Source organism: Cavia porcellus, unplaced genomic scaffold, assembly GCF_034190915.1.
Source record: "Cavia porcellus strain 051 isolate PalLab524CR breed Dunkin Hartley unplaced genomic scaffold, mCavPor4.1 scaffold_27, whole genome shotgun sequence".
In the NCBI taxonomy this organism is placed as follows: domain Eukaryota; kingdom Metazoa; phylum Chordata; class Mammalia; order Rodentia; family Caviidae; genus Cavia; species Cavia porcellus.
In genome coordinates, this window is record NW_026947510.1 from 15,222,387 (window position 1) to 15,250,369 (window position 27,983).

The 27,983-nt window shown below is 37.0% G+C and overlaps 1 protein-coding gene across 3 annotated transcripts in view; it reads right to left on the minus strand.

The window, feature by feature from the left end:
* Positions 1-27,983, minus strand: part of Dnajc1 (DnaJ heat shock protein family (Hsp40) member C1) — a 200,852-nt gene that overhangs the window by 35,443 nt on the left and 137,426 nt on the right. For 2 of the 3 annotated variants that reach the window (XM_003463883.4, XM_013145999.3), the window contains exon 9: positions 51-170. The exons of the other annotated variant lie outside the window; for it this stretch is intronic. In XM_003463883.4, the coding sequence (XP_003463931.1) occupies positions 51-170 (120 nt within the window). The remainder of the gene's footprint in view (positions 1-50; positions 171-27,983) is intronic. 3 annotated transcript variants of the gene reach the window in all.

Sequence of the window (27,983 nt, forward strand, 5' to 3'; positions counted from 1 at the left end):
CCTGTTCTGGTTTGTCACTCTCCATACAATGCAAATCTGAATGAACTCACATCTGTCACAGATCGACCCAAATCGTGGGCAATCTTTTCCCATCGACCTGGGGTCCCTCCTGGGAACTTAACCATACTTCTTGTCAGTTGGCTAAGGTCCTCTTCTGTCCATTCAGGTGCCTGCAAAACAGTAAAGAATGTAAGATAATTGGGAAAATGCCTGCTAAAACATTTAAGAAGCCTGTAAAAACAAATTATTGGCAATATGTTTTCTGTGAAAAATAACACTAAAGTGAATCCACAATGTAAAGTTTGAGTTGCATATTTAACATTACAGCGCAAAGTTCCAACAGCCTTTTGAGGATTTTCCTATGTATACCAAATAAGAAAACAGAAATACTGCAAAACTACTTTTGAAGTCTATGAAGTTCATTCCTGCTACACAATGCAATGCTGCTCACAGACGTCTTACAAACATGACTACTGCCAGTTATGATGCTTAAAATATAAAGAAAGCAAAAAAATCTTAGAAGCATAATGAAAATCTGAACAAGAAAATATACTGATTTATAGTCAGAAGTGAGACAAAGTTTTTTGTTCATTCTATGTAACAATTGTTAATTTTTAAAATAAAGCAAGAAGTCTGACTTGTTAATAAGTGTTAGTGTTTTATAAAACTTGGGAATAAAATCAGAAACATTTGTATCCATGTAAAGCAACAAACATTTCATTTTGAGAAAGTAAACAACTTCCACAAGCTGACCAACTTATTAAATTGAATAAGTAAAACACTTTAAAGATGACAAAGTTACACAAAAGTTCTAACAGCAACTGTATCTCTATGCATAAGCAGTGGCCCAACCTTAAAGTGAGGAAAGAAAAACAAAATTACTACTGAGGAAGAAACAAAGCACATGTGACCATTATTTTACTTAACTAAAGCTATCCCCATCAGAGGCAGTAACCACTTATAGCCAGAAATTGAGGAAACTTACCTTATTTTCCTTTAATTGGAAAGAAAAAGAAAGAAAGAAAGAAAGAAAGAAAGAAAGAAAGAAAGAAAAAGAAAATGAGAGCGAATGAAAGAGAAGGAAGAGATACATACGGGGGAAGGAAATCTTTGAAACAAATACCTTTTCTAATCACTATTTCCGATAATGAACAGGCATACATCAGGTAGTTTGCATTACAGAACCATCAGCACAGAACAACAGTCAGAGGTGAGTGACCCCAGGGACTATCTCCACAGCTACTGCAAAGCTTCTCCCTGACACTAATCCTGCCTGTCATTCCCCACTGTGCTCTAACCACACTGACATCCGCCTGCCTCACTGCAAGCTTAGCGGGGCCCTTCCTGACTTTTTACTGTCTCTCCCAATCAATGGTTCAAGCGTGCTCTTTTCACCATGTCCAAATGGCAGCTTCACTCATAATCAAAGTGCACTGCCCCTGTTAAAGGGCTTTCCGAAAGGCTCTCCTATTTGCATTCATTTGCAAAGCAAACTACTTTTATTCACTTTGTTCTGCTATCAAGAATGTTCCCTGAAGCAGATAAATTGGCATAAATACAACCTGCCAGTTAAAGAGTCAGTAAATAATAGCCAATAGTAGGGAGAATTTTATCAATCATTCTATTTTGTATCCACTAAGAGCTGAAAGCCTCAAACATATTCATCAGTGCAGCGCCTACAATACATGCATAAATTCATTTATATAAAAAGGTAGTCGACATTGGGCCTGGTTGGAATTTCTTTGATATTTAATGAGTATCGGAACTCTAATTCTCCATATTAGATGATTTATAAATTTACATAGAAGGTTTTCAAAATTTTCTTTTTGCCTTACTTAAAAGTATTAGATACTCTTTAGAAGAACATCAAGGTAATATTTTTATTGTTAAAAAATGAAGCTTTAATAAGTATACCAACTGGTTTCAGAAATGCAAGAGTTAACTTTTAAGTAGAATTTAAATATAATTGTACAGTGCAAAACCACACAAGTATAATTAATTATAACTGCAGAGATATGCACTGATACAGTATTCAAAACAATTATCAGTGCAGTTTCACACTAAATCAAATTGTCTAATTTCTGCATAAATTAACACTTTTAGTACAAACAAAATTGTCTAAAATACCAAAAAAAGTAAATCGCTGTTTTATATAAACCAATTTTAAAAAATAATTTATAATAGATTGATTTTCTAAAGAGCTGCATGTATGAACCCATCTAAAAGTATGGTACTGCTAATTTTCCCAGAAAGATAAATTTTAGACAAAATATTTGGATTAATACACTGAAAAATCATCAGCTGCTATGACAAACTTTCCTTTTAGTTTCACAGTTATTTTGTGGCCATGATTTTTGTTAATATCCTTAAAAAATGGATCATAACTACCATCGTAATCTGAATTCAAAAAGAAGCCTATCAGCAATTCATTATTCTCTCTCCTACAGATGTAAGGCACTTTGGTGAATGTGTAATTCCTCAGCTATAGTTAGTTGTATATTTAGAAGCAACAGAGCCTACTGTGATCCAGCTACTACAGCAGCCATGAGGGTGGCCATGGTGTGAATGTGTTCTCCCTGTTCTAATCTGGAGCCAACTGTAGCTGTGAAAGTCAAATGAATGCATAAGCATACTGCTTTGCCACTTAAAACCATGTGTGTCCAATATTACTCAAACACTGGGCCAAAAATTCATCTCTACAGTAAAGTAATGGAAGATACCACATGGTGTGGGGACAGCTGTTGTGACTATACGAGCATTCCAATTTTACATCAGATAAGCCCTGCTTGGGGAATAAATCTCCATACTGAATACAAAATAAAAAGTAAGGTTTCAAATTATTCAGTATTTTCATTAATGATCTAAAAATGTATCTACTAAAGTAAGAACTGATAAAGAAACTTAAATTGTATTACAAATTTTGGGTTGACTTTTTGTCACAAAACTTGCTATATTCAAAGACATGATATCTTTGACAATGTTAAACAATTTGGGAGTTCTGTGGGGGTGGAGGCTGAAAGAGATGATGGTAAACTGTATTTTTACATAAACTATATTATGCATGTTCCCTTCTCAGCTTTGAACCATAAATTTACTTTACTAATGTAAAGTATTATGCAGTTTATTTGATCCTAAAAAGTTATGGTCAAATTAAAAGAAAAATTTACATAATTATGTATTGTGTTTTCATAGCTTAATGAGAAATATTTTTATTGAAATGACCTATTAGTGATCGTTTATATAATTACAGAAGTCAAATTTTTAGATTCCACTACTTTTAGTTCTTTTTTTGATACTGGGGATTAAACTCACGACCTTTTGTTTGCCAGGTAGGTGCGTATGCCACTGAGCTAAATCCCTAGCCCATACTATTTTTAAATTCTCAAAATCTTACTCAAGAAACTCAGTTAAAATAACAGATCTTTAGTAACATGGATGCTATAATACTAATCTATCTGCTACCTTCTAACTTTGCTCTGTATACACCTTTTGCACTTAGCTTCCAGCTATACAATTTTTATTCCAAATTAAAAATTGAGTAATTAAGTGCCCCAGATAAATATCTATGTAAACAAATGATATGTTAACAATGAAAACAAAAACAAATCACCTCAAATGCCTTCACTTTTAGAGTTGATTGTTGTGACAAAAGCCTGTAATCCCAGCACTCTGGGAAGCTGAGGCAGGATAAATTGAAGCCTCCTCAGGGCAATTTAGGGGCTTAGAGAGACCTTGTATCAAAACAAAAATTAAAAGGGGCTGGGACATAGGCCACAGTGTGAAGGCCCTGGATTCAATGACCAGGGTGTGTGCGCATGTACACACACACATACACATACACATACACCACACAAAGAGCATTCATTTTAAGGAAGAGGAACTTCTTTGAGGCATCTCTTCTTGGCTTGCAGGTGGCCATCCTTTTACTACCCCCTCTCCTATCCCTGTGTGTGTGGGTAGGAGAAACTTTCTAGTCTGTCCTCCTCTTTGTATAAGGATGTCTTTTCCCCTAAATTTTTATTATTTATCAGCACATAATGACTGCATTCCTCATGTGGAGTTGGTACATGTATCTAACACCCATACATCTTAATTTTTGTTTCACCCTCCCATTTCTCTCTCTCTCTCTCTCTTTTTGTATGGGGAATCTAACTCATACCTCACACTTGCAGGTCCTGTGTTGCTAAGCTGTATCTCTAGCCCCACCCCATCTCTTGTTTCCTTTATTGCATGTCATCTCTTTGATGTCATTTTATAAAGGTGCCAATCCTATTAGATTTAAGGGATTATCAACTCTTAAGACTTCATTAACTGCCTTCCAAAGATCATAACACTATTTACTGAGCAGTTGCAACAGCAAACAAAAATACCAAAATGACACCCTGGATTTAGAGGCAGATTTATTTTATGCCAACATGCACCAATCGGGATCATTTCTAAACTATCAGATTCCTGGTGATCTAAAGCTTAGATGAGATAAGCAAGCAGAAAGAAAGCAGCAGAATGGCTTATTAGTTGGGGATTGGTTCTTACAATATGCATCATAATGACTAGCTATGCATCACAGTGACCAGCCGTCTCTAGGAGGCAGAAGCAACTGGAAGTGTAACAGGAACTATCACCTGGGAAACTAAGAAACTGAAGTGTACTGGCTGGTGCGGGTGTGTGTGTGTGTGTGGGGGGGGGTGAGTGTGGGTGTGTGGGAGGTGGCAGTCATTTTCAGTTACACTATCACAATGGGGCTCAGGGCTCCAACATACGAATCTGAGGAGACAGAATTGATACCATGACTGGGAGGAAACACACAAGGCAAAGCTGAAGCAGAAACCTGAGATGTGACCCAATTGGTAACTTACAATTGGTATGCAACAAACAGATGAAAGGGCAGGGGTTGGCACTGGTGCTTCCACAACACCAATTCTAAATTAACTATACATCTGCTGAAATATATCAAGTGGCAAGCCTTATTCCCCTTAGTCAGTACTAGAACGTCTGCTAAATTTAAAGAAAGTAAACTTGATAACCATACAGGGATTACTGAACATAATACAAAGGGCAAACGGGTACGTCTTCCTTTAACCGCAGAACCTACCATCTTGACTAAATTCCTCATGGTTATAGCACCTGTTGTCCTAAAAATCACAAAGTAGTCATGGACTCTCTTATTCAGTGATTAATGAATTAAAATTAAAGCTCTGACACTCACAAACTGAAATGATAAAACAGAACTTGTGGACCCAAAATCTCCCAATAAAATGGTAAACATGCCCCTCTGTAATTTAAAAAGGGCCTTTCATGACTGAAAGCCATTATGCAAGACCTGTGTAGAGAAGAGGTGATTATCCTCACTGCTAGTTTGTTTAATAGCCCAATTTGAGAAGGATGAATGGTTCCTAGTGATAGATTAATACTGTGGACTTCATTAAGGATTTATAGCCAATATTACTGAAATTACTAACTTCATCTGATTAGTGACTGGTAAATACTTTGTAGATTTGGTGAATATATTCTGTTCAGGGCTGATTTCAACAGTCTTTGACTATAGAATGCCTTCAGTCTGAAGGAACTCAGGTACCCATGTACCATAACAGCCTTGCCAGAACACCATGCTTTAAAGGCAAGAGCTTAACTGTGCCTCATTTTCTTTGGGAGCACAGGTATGACATTACATTGATGAGGTCCTCTCCTGAGGAGTCATTTGACATGCTCAGGACAAGATATACATCTACAAAGGAGTTTACTAAACAGGGGTGGGCCACTGACTCACACGTGGTGCAGAACCCTGCCACTTAAATTTTTGTAAACTGAGACCACTATCAAGAAACATCTATTCTCCCTCTCAGCACCTACAATGTTTTTTAGGCTTTTTCAGGTGCTAGAGAAAATACTTTTTTACAAGTTGTATGGAAGCCCATTTATGCTGTTATTTGCCAAAGAAGCCTACCTCAAATGGGGCCCCTTCTAAAAGGCTCCAGAATCCTTTCAAAAATACAACCAACACTCCAAATTCTGCTTTTGACTCCTTTACCACAGAGCCTTTAGCAACTTTCTCTTAGTGTCAGAGTTATGTGTCAGCAATGCTTTTGAAACAGTAAAAGCACAAATAGCTGCACTTTCCAAAATTAAACTTTTGGTCTTTAAAGGAAACTATAAAATGAAGAGAAAAGAGCAATGATTCACAACACACACTGGAAAAAAGATTTGTATCATAATTTGTTTACGCTCCATTTGATATCTGGTTCCTTGCCAGCTTTTGGCTATTACATATTAGGAATATAACTGCTATAGCAATTTGCATAAACTTCCTAAGCGGCTGTTTAAACTTCTCTTGTATAAATGCTTACAGCTACTGGGAAAAGTAGACTCTACTTTATAAGAAATTATATAAGTATTTTTCCAAAGAAGCTGCTGCACTGTTTTACAGTATAATTTTGCTGGTATTATTTTACTAGTTGTAGTCAGCGTTTGTAAGAGAACAGATTTAATATAGGACACAAATTTATAGGATTATTTTCAAAGAGTCAAATAAAAAAAAGTACAGAAGATCTGCCCATGTACTAGAGACCAAACTAATCCAGCTGAGGCCTACATCCCACAGCAATGTTCTACATGAGTCCAGCTGAAGTCCGGGAGCCCATGGCAATATCCTCCATGAATCTAGCTGGAGGTCTAAAGTACATGACAATGACTCATGGAAGTCTGTATCAAGGATCTGCACTGGAAAGGCCTAAAGGTTAGCAGTGGAAACTAGAAAGTCTAAACCAGCAGGACTAAGGATCTATGTCAGCAGGCTGAAGGATTTGCACTGGAGCCAGAAAGCAATGCTCAAGGACCAGAGCTCCCCAAAGAGAACCACATTCATCCCCAGAAACAGTGAGGATCTGAGCTCCTCTAATGAGAACAGCTGAGTTCATATCAGGAAAACTAGCACGACAAGCTTCTCAGGAGAATCTATAGCACACCATCTTTCTCTCAGTTCTCTTTTTATGCTATTGGCAATAATTCTCACATCGAGAACCACTAATTCTGTTCAGCTACCAGTTGACCACTGGTTAATCCATCACAACCAGCAATGCATTTAAATTCTTATTCTGCATCTTTGCCAAATTTTGTTATTGTCAGTTGCTTTAATTCTGACCATTCTGGTGGGAATGAAAAACATTTTATTGTGATAATAACTTGCATTTCCCAAATTACAAATGATCTTGAGTTAAGTATCTTTTACATGTGCTCATTGGCCAAATAAATTTCCATTTTCATAAAATGTTTATGCCTCTTGTCCATCTTTTAATTGGATTGTTTTATTACTCAGTTGTAAGAAATCTTTATATTTTGTGGATATAAAATCTTTGTCAAATATATGCACTGAATATTTTCTTCTAGTCTGTAACTTATCTTTCCCCTTAAAATTTTTTGTTTTATTTTTAGCCAACTTTTGACTTACAAAAGTTATACAAAGAATAGTACTCACAAATTTAAGGCCAGCCTGTACTACAGTGAGATCTTGTTGCAAAAAAAAAAAAAAAAAAAAAAAAAGTATTCCCACACACTTTTTCCTTCTTCCGTAGATTGACTGACTGTAACTGGGCATTGAAACTCTTAGTATTTCCAATATGGCCTTCGACTGAGTAACATCTCCTACCCCCTTTTGAAAGTTTCTGTTTTGATACAGTATCTTCTTAAATTGCAAAATTATCCAGTCTGGCCTTAACCTTGTGATTCTCTTACCTCAGCCTCCCTAGTAGCTGGGATTACAGGTCTGTGCAACCATACCTGGCATAATTAAATGTATTGCATTAACAATTAAATAAAAATAGAAAATAAAAATAAAAACAAAAATTAGAGTACATATTTCAATATATGCACATACTGTATAATGTTTAAATCAAGTCAAACATCTATTTCCTCAAACACTATTACTTCTTTGTTGTCAAAAATATTCCAAATCCTTTTTTTCTTCCTTTTTGAAACATGTACTTTTGACCTATAGTTGCCCCACTGTGTAACAGCACACCAGATTTTCTTACTTGTATCTAACTGTAACATCCACTAATCAACCTAACCACATTCCTCCTCTCTCCTCTCACCAGTCTCTGGTAATCATCATTTATTTGTTTTTTCAGATAGGGTCTTGCTATGTAGTTCAGGCTGGCCTAGAACTCACTATGTAGTATAGCCTGGCCCTGAACTCATTGTGATCCTCCTGCCTTAGCTTTCTGAGTGCCAGGATTGCAGGCATACTCCACCAGGCCTACAAAAATTCAAATAATACCACCATATACTAACACTTTCGGTTGTAACTGAACTGTCTGAGTCATTCATATACATGCTCATGGTAAGGGCTTGTTCTCTGGTGAGACCAATTACCTTGAAGTTGCTCATAAACCCCCTGTAACTACTGTTGCTTAAAGCTGGACAAATCAAGGACCTAGCACAAAGTAAGAAACTTTCTCTTTTCTTTTTTTCCCTTCCTCTCTCTTTCTCTTTTTTTTTGCAATGCTGGTATGGACCCCACAGCCTTGCACAGAGCAGGCAAGCATCCTACCAAAGAGCATCCTGAGTTTGAAGAAGACATTTCTGATACAGAGGGTACTACAGCACCCTAGACTTATGGCTGTTGCCAGGAGTTGACCTTCTTGTCTTCTCATAATGGTGGCCACAATCTATGAGACACTGTTGGCCATTTTTAGCTGATGTGCTTACAGTGGAACTCTAACTTCATCTTGGAGTACATAATCTTCCTACTATGACACTTTTCAGGCTATTGTTGTCATTTCCATTCAGCAATTTGACTTGGACCATACTACTGTAATTCTCCTTCTGCTTTCTTCTCCTCTTCTTCCTTTTTGTGGTACCAAGAATCCACCTAAGGACCTCATGCTTACCAGGCAGGCACTGTGCTGCTGAGCTATATCCCCGGCACTACTGACATTCTAAAAAGTAATCCTGCTATGTTTAGGACCCCCCTCCTACATTTTCATCACCTTCCAACAATGCCATCAAATTATGATCTCATCAAAAGATTAATCCACCAAAGCAACTGGAGCCCTGTGATCCCATCACATTCCAGAAGCCCCACCTATGAACACCTAAGATTTTGGAGGAAATTTTACTTTATTTTTTGTCTTTTTGAGACAGGGTCTCTATGCAGTTCGGGCAGGCCTTGAGCTCACTTTGAGCCCAGGCTGGTCTCGAACTTGCAACGATCCTCCTGCCTCAGCCTCCGGAGTGCTAGGATTACAGGCGTGAGCCACCATGCCCGGCTTGGAGGAAATTTTAGACTTATACCATAATAGGCCTCCTCAAAAATCAAGTCAAAAAAGTTTCTGCTCTACCGCCTTCACTTTATTAAGTTAGATTATGAAATAAAAACTGTCCTCAGAAAAAAAATCTTTTTCTTTCTGTTACTTTAAGGGTGACAAAGCGGTAAAGGACTAGAGACGCCTATTTAAAAAACTCAAGATTCAGCCCTGACTGATACTGCCATATCTTTTTCTTGGAGACAATCCCAGTCTGGTTGGTATACCTTCTAGGTGGTAGTCTAGCTAAAAGCGGACAGTACAGAATTAACCAAATTCTCTTGTTAAGTTACAAGGTCACTGATAGTGACCACATGGCTGAGTATAGTTCTTGCCAGTACAGCCCAAAATGTGTATGGGGACTTTGCAACTTGTATAAAGCACCTTGTCTTCTTGTACCTGGCTTCTAGAAACAAGATGTGGGTAAAGTCAGGAATGATTAGGGGGAAAAAAAACCAAACAAACAGGTAAAAATAAAATCACTAGAATGGAATACCTCAATTTTGTGGCAGGAGAGGAAGAACAACAATCTCAATACTTGAGAACAAAATAGTCTACCTTAGGAGATAAGGAAGGGAAGCTCATTAATACTCTGCCATTTTACAATAGGCCCTAGAGTCTCCCTCATAAAGAAAAATGCCCTGGTGCAACTCTCTGAAACAGTTCCAAGTACTACACACTGAAATGCTGAGTCTGCAAGACAATTTAATCACCCCCTTTCAATTTCTGACCACACTAGTCAAGACAATGGGAGATGGTCTCAGATCCTATACTTATCACACTAAACTGCCACAACCCAATGTGGCTCCTGAGGTTGTTGGGGTTAAGGACCGCAAGAGGATGAGAAAAATAAGCAAAAGACAAAGCTGGGATCAGGTGGAGCCCTTATCCTCCTGATGGAAGGAAAGGAACTGCTCAACCACTGTAGCACCTTTAGTTATATACTGGGAAAGATGATGTCAATTCCAGCCCCTCTGCCTAGCAACCCAATGCTTGGCAGGCCTGGGCCCCTTGCCTTCTTTGTGCTGGAACAATTTGTTTACATAGCTTGTTTTGGTCTCTCTGTTTTTTCTGGGCAGGCCTTGCTTTAGCCCCACACATGGGATCAATCTCCAACTTCAATGGCTGCCTACACTAAACCTCTACCAGTGCCTCTGTGTTGTCTCTATCCCCACTCTTCCAGCCCTGGTTCAATCACTCTGCGAGAATAATGAACACCCGTTGGCTGGTAGCATTGACAAACAAGCCAAATCAGGCTGACTACCTTTCCTTTAGGTGGTCCCTCAAAGAACAAGGATCAGATCCAATCAGACTCAAGTGGGAACCTTAAGGACTATGACAAACCTGAGTTCACCTTGGAAGCAGTCAAATTGTGCCTCCCTTAACCTACTAAGGCCTCGCATATAATGTATTCCCGTATCCCCAAACAATGGTCAGTTACCTCTCCAGAAGCACCATGTACACCCTTGGAACTACACTGTTGTGTAGAAGTGAGCCATTAACTTGTTCTCTTCCTGAAAGCCAGTAACTTGCACCTTGGGAGTGGTCCTAAGAGAACTTTAAACATTTAAAAACACCACCAGAAGTTGACCTGGTGTTAGATGACTGAGGAAAGCTTTTCAAAATGATACTATCTCTGGTTATCCAAATGGATAATTGACTTATTTATAGGCACTAGGAGGGAGCTATCCCTACAATGGGAATTATTCAGTTTCCAAAGTGGTATGAAATTTGTTCCTAAAAAGGTAGTAAAAAATTTTGTCTCTCCTGGAAGGGTAGTGGACAACATTCAGTCAGCCTCAACTCTCAGATCAACTGTCAGGCCAGGAGATGTTACTGATGATTGAATTGCCATAAATGTCCTTTCAGCCACAGTGAAATCTATCCAATTAACAATGCATCTTTTGTATATGTGTAGAAGTGGGGAACCCAGGGTCTTTGCACTGAGTTATATAACCAGCTCTTTTGTTTTATATTTTGAGACAAGGTCTTGCTAAGTCCCAGGTTGCTCAGGCAGGCTGGGCTTAAACTTGTGATCCTCCTGCCTCAGCCTCCCAGAATGCTTATTAGACTTGTGCAACCGCACTGAGGCTTGGGAAACTGACACAAATAAGCTGACTCTAGCAACTGCTCTTGCTGTACGTAACCAACTACTTTTAATATCTGACCCAGATTCAATGTTTTCTACCAAAATCCATGCAACTTTAGTAGGATAACTTTTTAGTTTATGAATAGTGTGAAACTGACCCTTTGGAGTCATTGACAATATATACTTATTCATTTTCTTAATGGTGTCTTTTGAAGAGTAGAAGATTTTAGTTTTCATTAAGTCCCACTTACCAATTGTTTTAACCGTAATTTGAGAGTCCTGTCCAGGAAATCTTTGCCTATCTCAAGAACAAGTTAGGGGTCAAGGTTTATTATTTTGTTATACAGCTATCCAGTTGCTCCAATACTGTTTGTTGAAAAGACTAATCTTTGTCTCTTTGAATTGCCTTGACACTGTTGTCGAAAATCAGCTGACTGTATGTACAGGTATTTATTTTAGGACTCTTTTTTGTCAACCTGACCTATTCAGTGTATCCATATAATTTCCATTATACGGATAAGGTAAATGTGGTAGTGTGCTAAATTTGTTTATGATTAACAGTATTTTTGGCAATAAAATAAAAATATTTATTTTAAAAATAAAATTATTTTAAATTACAAACAAATGTAAAATTGATTTAAATCCTTATCTCTGCATATAAAATAATACTATCTATGCAAAGATCCTAAATTATGATCTTGTTTTTTTCATTTTTTTCCTTAATTGTTAAAAGCTACATCTTTTGAATACTCTCAAAAGTTATGTCCTATCTTGCTCTTCTTTAAAGTTAGGAAATTAAGCAAAAGAGATGCAATGATTTTCTTACAGCCTTCTAGGAAGTCAACATAAAGCCCAAACTAAAACTCCAAGCTCTTAAAAGTACTCTGTACAGAGGCTGGGGATTTAGCTCAGCGGCATAAGTGCCTGCCTTGCAAGCAGGCAGTCGTGAGTTCGATCCCTGGTACCGACAAAAAGACAAAAGACAAAAAAAAAAAAAAAAAAAAAAAGTATTCTGTACAAAAATGTAACAGTTCATAGTGACAATGTGGATGAACCTGGAAGACATTATGATGTGATGAAATAAGTCAGACATAAAAAGACAAATACTGATGTGCTACAGTCTTGGAAGCTCCATAAATTAACATTACTGAAACACAAAATGCCCTAATAATGGAAATTACTGTTATTTCAAAGTAGAGAAAAGGACTGGCATTGTGGGGTGGTAGAAATGAGTTTGGGCATATGAAGCTATTTTCCAAGTTAAGGTCAGGTAATAAAGCCAAGAACATATTTAAGAAGTGTTAGTCCTTGGTTATTGAACTTCCCAACAGTCCTTCAGAGGGAGGCCGAGGTGAGGAAAGTCTGCCTTTCCTCCTGCCTCCTATCAGCTTGGGCTACTTACTGTTCCTCTGCATACCCCATTTCTGCCCATTTCATGGGACTGTCATAAACCTGCCCTTCTTTTTTTAATTGCAGTAAAATATATCTAACATAAAACTTACCATTGTATCTACTAATGTATACCATTTTGTTTTTTGAGTCAGGATCTTACTATGTAGTTCAGGCTAGCTTTGAACTCACCATGTAAAGCCTAGGTTGGCCTCAAACTCATGGCAATCTTTCTCCCTCAGTCTCTGAGGTGCAGGATTACAGGTGTGTGCCATCATCCTTTTAAATGTGCCATTCAGTGTCAGTAAGTACAGGCACTGTTACATAACGGTCACCTTTGAGAATTTTTCTTCTTGGTCTCTGGAAACCACCAAACTGCATGTTAGACCTCATGCACACCGGACAGGCCCTTGACCATTGAGACACATCACCAGCATTATTTTGGATATTGCATAAAAAGAGAGTCATATAATATGTGATCGTTTATTTGTTTTATTTTTTTGCTCAGCTTAATGTTTCAGTGTTCATTCACAGTGTATGATGTATGCCTCGAAAATATTCCATTCAATGCATAGTCTATAGTTTGTTTACTTATTAATCTGCTGCTGGACATTTGGGCAGTTTCCATGTTTTGGCTATTGTGCAAGTGCTAGTGAATGAGGTGAGTGTGTTTGTTTTGAGTCCTTGTTTTCAATTCTTTTGAGTGTATACTTGAGTGAAATGCCTGGGCCATACAGTAACCATATCTAATTTTTTGAGAAACTACTCACCTGTTTTGTACAGCAATTGAACTATTTTACACACTTACTACTAAAGTGCAAGGACTTCATTTTCTCTATCCTTTTTTATGCATTTGTTACTTTCTGTTGTTATGGCTATTCCAGTGGGTTTGCAGTACTTTCTGACTACAGTTTTCATTTTCATTTCCCTAACGACTAGGGATTGGAGCATTGGACATGGGAATATCTCCTTTGGAGAAATGTCATTTAAATCTTTGTCCAACTTTGAATTGGGATTTTTTTGTTGTTGAGTTGTAGGCAGTCTTTATATACTATGGGTATTAATCTCTTATCAGATATATGATTTGCAAGTAATTTTTCCTCATTCCGTGGCTTGTAATTTTCTTTTCCTTTTTTTAATTTTAAAGAAAATAAAACCAAACAAAATAAAACAGAATAAAAAAATAAAACAGAATAAAGCCCATCAAAACAAAACAGTGAAACTGATACAGGACTTCAAAACAGGGTAATAAGAAAGCAATAATGGCTACCATAATGCCTCTTGTTATCTTCAAAATTGCTGCCCACCATCAAACATAATAAAAATCAAAACAGAACAGAATAAAACCAATCAAAACAGAACACTGAAGAAAACAAAACAAAACAATAAAACAGAACAAAACAAAACAGTGAGAACAATATTGGATTTCAAAAACAAGACAGAAGGAAATCCCCCATAGTTGCTATATTACATATTGTTATTCTCTAAGTACATGCTCAGGCAACTGGCTTTAGGCCTGCAAAGTCAATCAAACAATACAAGAGTTAAGTTGTTTTTGTACCTCAGTTGCTATCAACTCAGCCTGCGGTCCTCTGAACCAGTCAATTGCTTGGGGCGGGAGCATGCTCTTCTTGTCTCCCAGCCTATGTATCTGCTGGCTGGCTCACGGGAAGGGCAAATTAGCTTCTTGTTTCTCTTCCCAGCCCCACAAGGCCACTGCTGGCTCATGGAACAGGCAAACTTGCTTCTTGTTTCTCTTCCTGGCCCCATGAGGCCACTGCTAGTTCACAGGAAGGGCGAATTGCTGTATTTTCATTCTTTTGATGGTATTCTTCGACATATGAAAAGTTCTATGTATTTTTTTCCTTTTTTGCCTTTAATTTTGGTATGAAATTTTGCTGAATCTGATGTTATGAATCTTTCCATGCTTTTCCCCCCTAGTTTATAGCTTTCATCCTTATATCTCTCATCTATTGAGTTAATTTTTATGTAGAGTAGAAAATAACCAACTAACTTTGTTCTTTTGCATGTAGGCATCCAGTTTTCTCAGTACTATTTGTAGAAAAGATCGCCCCCACCCAAACGGAATAGTTTTGATATCATGTGATCGTATTTTCAAGGTTCATATCTGGACCTTTTATTCAACTTCATTTGTTTGGTTACTAGAGATTTTTAGTAAGTTCTGAAATCAAGAAGTATGAGAATCCTTTTCAGCTACTTGAGGTTGCTGGTGATTCTGCTTTACTGGAGACTGCAATGAATCAGTATATCGCTCTGGGTAGAAATATCATTTTAAATAACATGGTATGCCTTTCTATTTATTCATGCTTTCTTTTTTCTAGCAGTGTTTAGTAGTTTTCAGTAGGCCCTATTCATTGATTTGTTTTGTTTAAGACAGGATCTTGCTATGTAGTTCAGGCTAGCTTTGAACTATGTAGCTGATGTTGGCCTTGAAATTGCTGTGATCCTCCTGCCTCACACCCTAAGTGCTGGGATTACAGGCATGCACCACCATGCCCAGCTAGATCCTGTTCATTTTTATAAAGAAGTTCAAAGACACTTTTTTCAGTCAATTAATTATTGAAGTGACAGTTTTATCCTCTTTCCATGTCTACTTTGAGGTTACATAAATTGTATAATGATATATACTTTTTTCCCCACTTGTATTAGATTTTCAAGACTTGTTCATTTTGATATAGTTCTTGTTTATTCATTTTAACTGTTATATGATATACTAGCACATACTAGTTTCCTACAATTGCCATAAAAATCAGCATCAGATAGGGGAAGGTGCTCACCATTCAGGAAGCTAGAGATCTAAAATCTGGGTGTCATCAGAATCGGTTCCCTTTGGAAGCTCTGAGGGAGAATCTGTTCTATGTCTCTCTCCTTCCTGCTGGTGTTTTCCAGCAATCCTTAGTGCTTGTTGGCTTACAGTTGTATTAGTTCAGACTCTGCTGTTACTACATGACTGTCTGCTTTGTGAGTGTTCCTGTCTGTCTGTCTGTCTGTCTCTGTCTCTGTCTCTCTCTCTTTCTCTCTGGTACCAGGGATCAAACTCAAAACCTTGTACTTATCAGGCAAGCACTTGAGCCACTAAGCTAAATCCCCAGCCCTTCTCTTTTTAATAGAGACAACTGCCATTGCTTTTCAGGCCCATCCAAAGAAAAGACCTCACCTCCAAGTCTGATCACATTCTGAAGTTCTAGGTGCACTTCTAAACCCACTGTACACTGTGTGACTATAATATATAATTTATTCATACAATGCATCCTCCTTATTGATAGCTATTTAGATTGTTTCGAAATTTTGCTCTTAGAATGTAGCAATGAACTTTTTTTTTTTTTACCTCTACGTATGTGACTCTCAGAAGTGAAATTTCAGATTAATAGGATAGGTGTACCTTCAACAGCAATGGAGAGGTCCTGTTTTCTTTCTATACACTTACTAACCTTGATTTTCACAGTTAAATTGGTTTGTTATTATGTAGAAAAAGCATTTACTTTCCACATGAGATAGATGATCTTTGCTGGAGTAGCTTAACTGAATCACTTACATTTCATGTGTCTAGATAGGCACTATTCTCATACTCATTTAACATTATCAGAAACTTAGTACCAATAAAATAAGGCACCTTTCTTAAAGTCCCACAGAAAATGAGTAATTATTTCTGTGTCAGATCTTGAGCTAATGTTGAATGAAGAAAAATGCAAATTTTATTTTCATGTGAATGATTTATAAGAGTGTTTCAAATATTTTATTAATAAATATAACTTTATATTTTGGTAGTTAGGTATACTTGATACTAAATTTTATCATATTACCTGATTCTGACACACTTGTTTTTAAAAAACTTTTTAAGATGAAGAAATACAAACATATCATAGAATTAATAACATAACAAATCCTCACGCACTCTTCCCTTAGTTTCAATGATCATTAATTCATAACCAATCTTGTTTCCATACTTCCTGTCTCCTATATTAGTTTTTAAGCAAGTCTATGACATTAGAAAATAACTTTTAAAAACTGAGTATCCAACATTTTGGTAAGGATTTTTATCTAAATTCACATGCAACAGCCACTTCTGCTCTTTTCATAATGAATATATTTAATTGTGAAATTAAAATTTACATTACTCTCTAAAAGAACTCAACCTATATATGGGGGTTACTTGGTCCCTGGAGATGTGGTAGCTGTATTTTCTTGCCATATATAAACTTCAGATTATATTGTTAGATGTATAAAGATTATTGAAGTCAAGATTCATATTTTTTTGTTGTTGTTGTCTTTTTCGTTTTTGTCGGTACCAGGGATCAAACTCACGACTGCCTGCTTGCAAGGCAGGCGCTTATACCGCTGAGCTAAATCCCCAGCCCTAAGATTCATATTTTTGTATCCTTTTACTTTCAACTCTTCAGTGACATTAAGGTTTGGTAAGTAACATATAGCTGCATTTTATTTTTACAATTTGATAACTTTTGTTATTTAACTAGTAATTTAGTCTATTTGGATTTACTGTAACTATTGAAATATCTAGACTTTTTGTTATTTAAGACAAGGTCTTGCTCTGTAGTGTAAAATGGCCTTGAACTCACTATGTAGCCCAGGCTGGCACTGAACTCATGGTAATCCTCCTGCCTCAGCCTTCCACATTCTGGGATTACAGATTTACATCATCCTTGGCTGTGGATTTGTTTTGCTTTGATGGGACTTGAACCCAGGGCCTCAAGTATGCTAGACAAGCATGGAGTGAGCTATAGCCCTTGAAAATTTCCTAGAAGCCCCCTTGTGTCTCCTTTTAGCCCATTATCATCCCTTATCCTGGATAATGTGCTGATTTCACACACTAGACTAGTTTTGCTTGATCTAGACTTAGTATAAATAAACCATATAGTATGTATTCTTCTGTACCTGGTTTCTTTAGTAAGTATTGTTTGTGAGACTTTGCGTTGTTATAAGTGGTTTTAATTTCACCTTTGTTATTCTTTAGTGTTCCAGGATTTGCTAGATCATAATGTGTTCAGAATTAAATGCCAGAAAAAAGAATTAAATAGCCTGAGTTATAGGGTGTATATTGCTTGGCTTTTCTGTTGTGGGTACAGAATGCCTGACATATCTAGTGTGAAAGGCGCACAGTTTTGGAGGGTACATTGTATGATTGGCTCCATGACAGGAAGTCCTGGAGGAGGATGTGGGAAGCCCAGCTGCTGGCTTTACAGTGGCCAGGACACAAGAGCAATGGGTAGTGAGGAGAGAGAAACCTGGGAAGGGGATCCGCCCTCTGTCCTCCAGGTCACACCTCAGTGTGTGCAACTTCCATCTAGACCCCACCTCCCATAACGAGCAGGCCACAAGCCCCCATATCCCACCCTGAGGTTTTGTGGGGGCATTTTAGCTCTGAAGACTGAATATCAGCCTTCATAGTAAAGCTCTGTTAGTGGCAAGGCCTTAAGTCTTACTTGGAATATATCTCCATTTTTGTCATTCTCAATTAATACTTTAACAAAGTAACAAATGTTAAACTATTTTCTCAGCACTTTGAAGATGTTTTTCTACTTTCTTCTGATAGCTTTTTAGAAATAAGAAGGCAATTATTAACCTAACTGGTGTTCCTTTGTTTTCTCTTTATATTATCACTGATTTTAAGATTTTCTATTTGCTTTAATTTAACATTCAATAGTTTCTCCTTGGTTGATCTAGATTGCTTTTATTTATCCTGTTCAAGACACTGTACTTCTTGTCCATGAGCACTTATTTGTCTTATCAATTTTGTAAAGTCTCAGCTGCTATTTTAACAGTGTATTTACCATTTTCCCCACCTGAAACTGTTGGGAGATATTCTGTGTTTCCATTCTTTTTCAGTGTCTCCTAGCCATTCTTATATTTTCCGTCTTATCGCTTGTTTCTACATTCTGAGTGATATCAGCAGATAATCTAATTCATTAATTTACATGTCAGTAGTTTAATCCAACTGTTTTTTTTTTTAAAGCACTTTCAATGAACATTTCATTTCTAAAAGCTCTTTTTTCTCATTCAGTCATATTGTTTCATTATGATTCTATTTCTTCTTTTATCTCCACTCATTATAAAAATAGTTCTGTGATTCCTTTCAGATTCATTTCTTTTCTCTTTTTCCTGAAGTTTGGTCTTGTGCTCCATCTGCTGACTTCCATGAAGTTCATGCTTCTTTTATTATGAGCACATTTCACTGAGGGCCCTTTGTTTTCCCTTCAGTGAGACTCCCAGAAGTCCTACTTGGGGTCAGCCTGGAGTGCAATTTTTGTTTGGCTTCCATTTGGCCCTGGGGTTCTAATGGTCTGGACCCTGGATTTTCCCATTCTCCCTTCACACAAGAGTAGCACTTCCAAATGAGGCATCATGCGGGAGGCTCAGGTCTGGTTACCTGAACCAAGAAACACCATTTTCACCTTATGTGGGCATTAACAGTCCGGGAGCCAAGGCTGGTTTGAATTACCAAACTAGATTTCCCCTTTATTTTATTTATTTATTTTGAGATAGGGTCTCACTATGCAATTCAGGCTAGCCTTAGGCTCACTTTGTAGCCCAGGCTGGTCTTGAAATAGCAATGATCCTCCTGCCTCAGCCTCCCGAGTGCTGGGATTACAGGAGTGTGCCACCATGCCTGGCCTCCTTTATTCTTTTAATCTAGATAGTGATTAAATTTTTGTGGGTGTTTACAATATTCAATCTTATGATAGAAAGGCAGGGCTCATTCATACCAGCTCTGTTACATTTCTAGAAATTTCCCAAAGGATACTTCAAGGGTTGATCTACATTTACTCTTAAAAATGTTTATTATATATGTATATATTTTCTGTGATTTCCAGGTGCTACAATGGAATATGGAATTAACTTATGACTAGGAAATGATTTGCAGTAGAACAGTCAATGATAGGGAAGTAAAAAAAAAAAATCTAAGAGAAAGAAAGACATCAGAATAGGTAAGCACAAATATTTGTGTCCTCACAACATAAACTTTACAAATGACTTTTGCCACATTTAATTTCTCTCTCTGCAACAGTTTCCTCTCTCATTTACAATTTGAAGACACTGCGCTTTTTTGGTTTTCTTTACTTTGGGAATATATTTTCCTTTTTTGATCCCAATTCCTCCATCTGTCTCCTTGTTATGGTTTGTGTTTAGATGTTCAACCACAGTCTCATGCAGTGACGGGTTTTTTTTGGAGGTGGCTGAATCTAGAGTACATGACTGAGTCATAGTGCAGTGCTGGGATCAAGGGTGGTAGGCTGCTGGTTCAGTCCACTGACTAGATTGGTACTGCTCTAATCCCAGTAGACTGGATACAAAATAAGGGACAGAAAGAGGCTTGTCTCTCCTTTTTGCTCTCTTCTGCCATCATGAATTATTGCCCCTGTCATGCCACCCTGCCGTGGAGTCAGCCAATTATGGACTGAAACCTTCACAAACTATGAGCTAAATAAACCTTTCCCCTTTAACTTTGGGGGTCATATGTTTTGTCTCAGCAATGAGAAAAAAAAGTAAGTAAGACATTCCTACATGTTTTTTCTTCTGTGTTTCCCTTGTTTTAGCTACCAAATGTATACCAAGGCCTCCAGTAGTCATATCTCTATATCTGATCACTTAAAATTCCATATTATCAATTTGCTTTTAATTTTTTTCTGTGATAGATCCTATTTGGAACTAAGCATGTTCCAAACTGATCACATCTTTCCTTTAAATCAACATCTCCTAAATGTGCTGTTATTTTTGTTTATGATATCTGACTTTCCAGTTATGTAGTAATCACTTTTACTCTCCTTACTCTTGTTTTATATCCAATCAACTGACTTTCTGAATCTTGAAGATTCAAGATTTGCCCTATTTCCATTTTGATCTCTATTTCTCTTAGCCACCTATTTCAAAGATTTATTTTCTGTTACTCATACTATTGGAATAATGATTTCTTCTCTTCCTTTCAGTCTTATACACAATTTCAGCTATTTCCTAGATATAGTCATAATAATATTGCTCCATTGCCTAAAAAATATGATTTAAATGCTTGAATCTCAAATTCATGCTCTAGGATTGGCTACATCTACAAACTTACTTTACTTTCAACAGTTAAAGTAACCCTTGACCCAGTTAAACCAAATCACTCTGTTCCTGGTAATATGCTCTGAATAAGGCTATCTCAAAAGTTTTGGAGGAAAAGAAGTCACTTTTAGATAGGTTAATAAATGTTACACTAAAATTCTTTCTTCTATGTATATAAATTACATAAAGATTAATTACACTATTTAAAATATTGGGCACTACAATTTAACTAGTAGCACTTAGAAGCATAAAGTATTAACTCAATTATGTTGTGTGAGATACTCCAAGGCAATTGTTTTAATGCAGAAAATACTGATAAACTTTTTATCAGTATTTATCGCTTTTATGAGATATTCCAAGGCAACTGATTTAATGCAGAAAATACTGATAATAAAAAACTAGTTTTAGTAGCCGGGCATAGTGGCATATGTCTGTAATCCCAGCATTTGGGAGGCTGAGGCAGGAAGATCACCATGAGTTAAGGCCAGCCTGGGCTACACAGTGAATTCAAGGTCAGTCTGAACTATATAGTGGACCCTGTCAAAAACAAATAAATTCTAGTAATTTGACTAACACATCAGGTAGGTACAGCAAATACACTACAATCTGAATAGATAAAGATAGTGAAATACCAAAGAAAGAAATATGTTACAAAGTCTTCATTAAATTTTACTTATCTAAATAAAGAAAATTTTGAAAAAAGAACCATTTGAGCTTTAGCTTTCCTTAATCAGGTCTAGAGTAAACTGTACGTACTAAATTGAATAGCCCGAGGGCAACCAAAATTAGCTATAAAAAGCCTATAAAGCAATGGCTACAGTTATCCTACAGGTGGTAATCATCAAGAGTAAAAGTACTGGAGTCAGACAAATTTTCTTTTGATTCTAAATTCCACTAGTTATTAATAAATGTAGGCAAAACATCTAACTACCAGCTGGGTATGGCGGTACATATCTTTAATTAAAGCCCTCTGGGAGACTGAGGAAGGAAGACTGTAAATAGGAGCTCACTCTGGGCAACTTAGATGATTTAGCTATGTTTTGTTGTCTCAGGAAAAAAAAAGAAAGAAAAAGATTGGTGATGGTAGCTCAGTGCTGGGCTCACCTTCTCAAACCATAAAAATGAAACAACAATGACATAAACAAACCCAACTACTTTAAGGTTTGCTCAACTTATTAATAAGTGAAAGATAATGATACCTCATAATTGATGAGCCTTTTTTGAGGTAGTTTGTGTACATGTTTATCATATAATAAATAATCAACAACAGCTCCTTCCTCCTCTGTCCTTCTCATTGTGAAGGCAGCTACCTCTTACTTTACTGAACTACTTTGTTTAATCCTCTCAGAATAAAACTTTGGCCTCTTCAAAGAACAATTTAATATAGCAAATGGACATCAAGGTTAGTTTCTTCAATATGGCTGACTAGATATCTGCTTCATCCATGTGGCTGAAAACTACTAACAGTTACATATATATAAATGCTTTGATAAACTTGCAAGATAATTAAGACTTCTTCAGCCTAAAATTAGGTAAAGAGGCTAGTGTGGTGGTGTATGTCTGTATCTCAGCACTGGGAAGGCTGAGGCAGAAAGAATGCTGCAAGTTTGAGGCCAGCCTGGGCTACATAGGAAGTTCAAGATTAGACTGAATTACACAGCGAGCGAGACCCTGTCTCAAAAAACAAACCAACAAACAAACAAAAAGTGAAGACAAAAACTCTATGTAAGATCACTGAGTTATAATTCGGTAAATTAATAAACTTGTATTTCAGGAAAAAGAAATTAAAGAGTCCACACAAAATGTGGACTAATAGAATAAGTAGAACTGGGATTTCATTAAGGACTCTGACTTTAGTTTAAGGTAACTAGGAATAAAATCCACCATATTGTTCCTTCCCATCTACATAGACTGCAAGATACTGAGTACCTCATATGGATTTAAAAAAAAAGTTGTAATAATGAGCTGCTATTCACCAGAACTTACAACCCAAATTTCTATAACGTGGGCAATCCCTTAAGTGTCCCAAACCCTGAATTCAGTTTCATGTGGTACTATGCTGTAGTGTTATTGTAGACAGCTAACTTAGATAGAAATATTACAAATAGTCAGGGCTAGGCAAGAGATACACATTACAACTGTGGATGGAGGCACATTCCTTCAAGGACAGACTTCAAGACAAAGATAGAATGATTACACCTACATTCTTCCCCCACAGACAAACAATAATGATTAATATTCTAAAAAGGCATCAATTGCTTGGATGGGGGACCAGGACCTGAACTCATCCCTTCCAGGAAAGGTTCTAGGCCCAATTGCTATGTGACTTGCTTCCCCAATGGATCAGTGTTACCTAAGTGACTATACTTGTAATCTTACTGGTTTGATCGTAGTTTTGTCCCACCTTATACCCACCTCAAGATCTCGTACACACTTTGTGATTCTGTACCATCAAGTTTCCCCTGAGAAGTGGGCTTGTGGGCAACCCACTTTTTGGTTCCTTCTGTCTCTCTTAGATAGAAACTATCTTTCCCTCAATAAACGTTTCCACCTCTTTACATTCACCATTCCTTAGAATTCATTCTTTGAATTCAACAGACATGAACTTGGCATTTTGGACATCTAATAGGTTGCGAGTTGTACTATTTCCCTTATATCACATGGTGGGCCTTATATCATCCCTATATCAGTGATACTACCACCAGGTGCCTGGGAGAAAATATAGTCACCCAAGGGCTCAAATTTTTCTAAAGAAAGATCAGATAATGATGATGATGATGATGAAAATGTAAGAGTAAAAATTACCAGAAACAAGGAAAACAAAACCTATAAAAAGTTTATATATGCTGTGATTCAATAATGATAAAACAACTATTTACAGTATTTAAAGCAAACAGAATAAGAAGATCTAACAAATATTTTCTATGAGCCTTAGAAGAGATGGAAATGGAAAAGAAAAAAAAAAAGAAGTGATGGAAATGGGGTTAGGTAGCTATAAAAAGAGATAATAATGAGAGCCTGGTGTGCTGGCACATGTCCATAATCCCAGTCCTGGGGAGGCTGAAGTAGAAAGACTGCCACGAGTTCAAGGATTGCTGTTAGTTCAAAGTCAGCCTGGGCTGCAGTGAGCTCAAGATCAGGCTAAACAACACAGGGAGAACCTGTCTCAAAACAAAAAACAGACAGAGACAGAAACAGAGACAGAGAGAGAGAGAAAATAAGAATAACTGAGGTCTCCTATACCTGAAAAAGGCACCAATCTCCAATTCAAATGGCTCAATAAATTTCCATAAAATGTGTTTTTTATATACAATTGAGCACTACCCTGCTATAAAGAAGGGCATATTTGAGACATTCTTAGGTAAGTGGATGCATCTTAAGAATATAATTTTAAGTAAAATAAATTGGACACCAGTTTAAATATTTTGTTTCTCTTGTGTGAGAAACTCAATGGATAAATTAAGGACCAAAATGGAGGAGAGATACTGAGAAGTAAGAAGAAAATGTTCAAGTGGCAAGCGGAACAAGGAAGAAAGGTCAGGGAAATAAAGGGGATTAAGGATGTAAAAACAAAACAATAGAAGGAAAACAAAAACAAAGTTTTATAAATCGAGGTGAGGAAGACTGATGGGAAGAGGGGAATGGGAAAAAAATTCCCAGAAAGATAAACAAAGATTCAGACATTCAAATGCAGGTGAAGGTGACCATGGGGAACACAGAACAAAGAGTTTCTGTTAAAAATTCAAAGGAGAACAAAAGTCAAGTAAATTTCAAAACAGCATGATGGGAAAAAAAATCAAAGCCAGAGGACATGAAATTAATGCATTGGGAGAAGATAATTGCCAACCAAGAATTCCCCAGAAAAATCTTTTGTATAAATGAAATCCAAGGTAGTCACATAAATAAAACCTCAGCATTTTCCCAATGATAGAAACTTTAATGAAAGCTAAGACTAAAGGATAAAAACTCAGGATTTAAAAAAAAAAAGATGATTTAGGGGCTGGGGATTTAGCTCAGCGGCATAAGCGCCTGCCTTGCAAGCAGGCAGTCGTGAGTTCGATCCCTGGTACCGATAAAAAGGAAAAAGACAAAAAAAAAAAAAAAAAAAAAGATGATTCATGGGCCTGGGATATAGCTCAGTGACACAAATGCCTGCCTGACAAGTGTAAGGTCCTGAGTTCGATTCCCAGTACTACAAAAAAAAAGGGGGGGGGGGATGATTCTCAATAGAAATCTGAAAAAAGCATTGACAGGCTGGAGGCACAGAGAACAAATGGCTGCACCAGCAAACAAGCCTAGTCTGGGAACCAGCTACATAAGCAGGCTGCGGCTGGACTGGGAATGGCCAGACCCAGTCCCTTTCTGGTGCCCGGGCTGGCAGACAAGAAATACCAGACCCCAACCTCACAACTCCTGTGGGCAACTAGTGTTATCAGGAGAAATACAGGCTGTGATCAGATGGCTATCGGAGGTGAAATGCAATCGGATGCCTGTGGTGCTTTGGTGTTTCACTAACTGCAGGTCTAGGGCCAGTGGTCTGATCATAGGTTTGGAGGATGTCAGTGGGTAGGGTGGTATCTAGGGGGGAATCTCTTTCTGAGAATTGCGGCCATTGCTCGTTCCCTATATCGTTTCCATTGTTTTGTTTGGTTGGGTTTCACTCTTTTTTGTTTTGTTTGATTGTGTTAAATCTGATGGCAAGGAGAAGCTATTTCAAAAACAGCAAGATATATTATGGTAGCAATTTTGGATTTACTATTGGCTTGTTTTGAAGTCCTTTACTGCATTCATTGTCCTGTTTTTATTGTTTCTACTCTATTCTCTTGTTTGATTTTTTACTATGCCCAAAGTTATCTGCAGCTATGCTGAAGACATCAAAAGGCATTATGGTAATTATTGTTGATTTCATGATGTTTTGAAGTCCTGTATCTCTTGCACTGGTTTGTTTTGATGGGTTTTGTTTTATTCTCTTAAAAAAAAAAAAAAAAAAAACCTGACCAAAAAGGAGAATAGAAGAGCAACAGTAAGTAAAATGGTGCTCTTGCAATATTAAAATTGTAATAGAATTAAAATACTTAATCAATATAATAGAACAATAAAGAAATCAGAAGTTACAGCATTCCAAGGGTTTTGGATTATTTAGGGGAAAATGTTCATATTAATGAATATTTTGTTTCATAGTAATCATTAAAAGAAACAGTGTATAAGTACAAACTCTCAGAGGGGCAAAATGAGAATATAGTAAAAAAAAAAAAAAAGGAGGGAAAGTTTAGAGAAAAAGCAGCATGTTGAATTAGAGATGTAGTAGGCATAAATGTCTGCAGTCCACGGAAATCCCATGCATATTCCTGGGAGTGACTAACATAACAATAGTATGTAAGATCTTGGTGTTAGATAAGATTAATCCAGAGGTAAATGCAGGAAGAAGGCAGGAACCCAAAGATGATGGAAGGCAACTAATGACTATAATTTAAAAAGAAAAACTGAGACATCAGCTCCACCAATGCAATACAAATACTTCAAAAGTAAATATGTATGGGCATGGTAGTACATGCCTGCAATCCCCGCAGTTGGGAGGCTAAGGCAGGAAGAACACCTCAAAGGCCAGCCTGGGTTATATAATGAGTTCAAGACCAGCTGAACTACATAGTGAGACCCTGTCTCAAAAAAACTAAAAAATATTAATAAAATGTGAAATAACAAAAAGTGATTTGAGAAATCAAGTCATGTGCCAGTTATTTGTCAAGAATAACAAGAGACATATAATAAATGACACTAGGGATAATAAAATAGATGTAATTGTAGAATTAGGGATGTTAAAATATTATAAATAGGGATTAATATGAACATGTAAAAATAATAAATTATAATTATTCTCTAATATTTCTTAAGGCAAATAGTGAGATAAATAGTATCAGGGCTACAAATATTCTCCCACTTTCCTTCAAAATATCCAAACAGAGATGGAAATGGAAAAATAAGAATAAACAAAGGATTCATACAATTATAGCTTATTTCAGAGCTGTGTCACTGTTAAGTGGACTTTCTTTATCTGCTAATTAAGAATTTTCCTAATACTTATTGCATGCCAAGTTCAAGATGTTTTCCATGTAGTACCTGATACAATCATCAAAACAATCCTATTATCCTCATCTTGCAAAAAAAAAACCACTGCCCAATCCACATTTTTATTTCAATAATTAAAAAGCTGTATTAAAGATGACAGGCAAAATGATCGACTGTTTTCACTCCACAGTTTGATTTCCATCTTGTCTACAAGAGGTATAGTAGTAACAAGGAGAATGTTGCTTGACGGTGACAGGGACAAATAAACAGGAGGCTTCTGGGACACAGAGACACAGGTTAAACATGCAGCATTCTTAGGTCCCTTCTCTTTCTGCTGCTTGGTTAACTCTTCACTCTCCACACTGGGGGAAGTGTCACTCCTTGTCCCCTGCTGTGTCTCTGCATAAGTGCATTATTTTACTTTCATACTGTGTGGTATACATTGTCATCTTTAGACTATGTTTCTAGGGAAGGACTAGCAAGGTAGTAATAAAAATACCACATAGTTAGAATTCATTAATTGTTCACTGAGCTTTTCAAAACCCTTAACAAGGGGCTGGGGATTTAGCTCAGCGGCATAAGCGCCTGCCTTGCAAGCAGGCAGTCGTGAGTTCGATCCCCGGTACCGATAAAAAAGAAAAAGATAAAAAAACAAACAAACAAACAAAACCCCTTAACAAAGATAATGGCTATTACTTTCACACAGTCACTTAAAATTTCCCCAGAGTGGGTTTTAGCCCTCTCTTTTACAGTTTCTTATAAGGTTTTGGTCCTTTACCATCCCCTTTCAGCACTTTCAATTTTTATTTCTCCTGCTGTTTTCTCCTTGGGATTAAAAGCTATACTTATCAATTCCACTCAGGGGAGTGACAGTACCAAAGAGGCTCTAAGCAACCAACCGTCTACAGTACTGTCTGGCCCAACTTTGCCAGAACTCTGGAACACAAAGGGTTATAGCAGTGAAGAAAATGTTAAATAAGGGGAAAGTCAACTAAAATGGTAGAAAGGCTTCATGACACTTCTCCTTGCCTTGCTCCATCCCAACTCGATTCAGCAGTCTG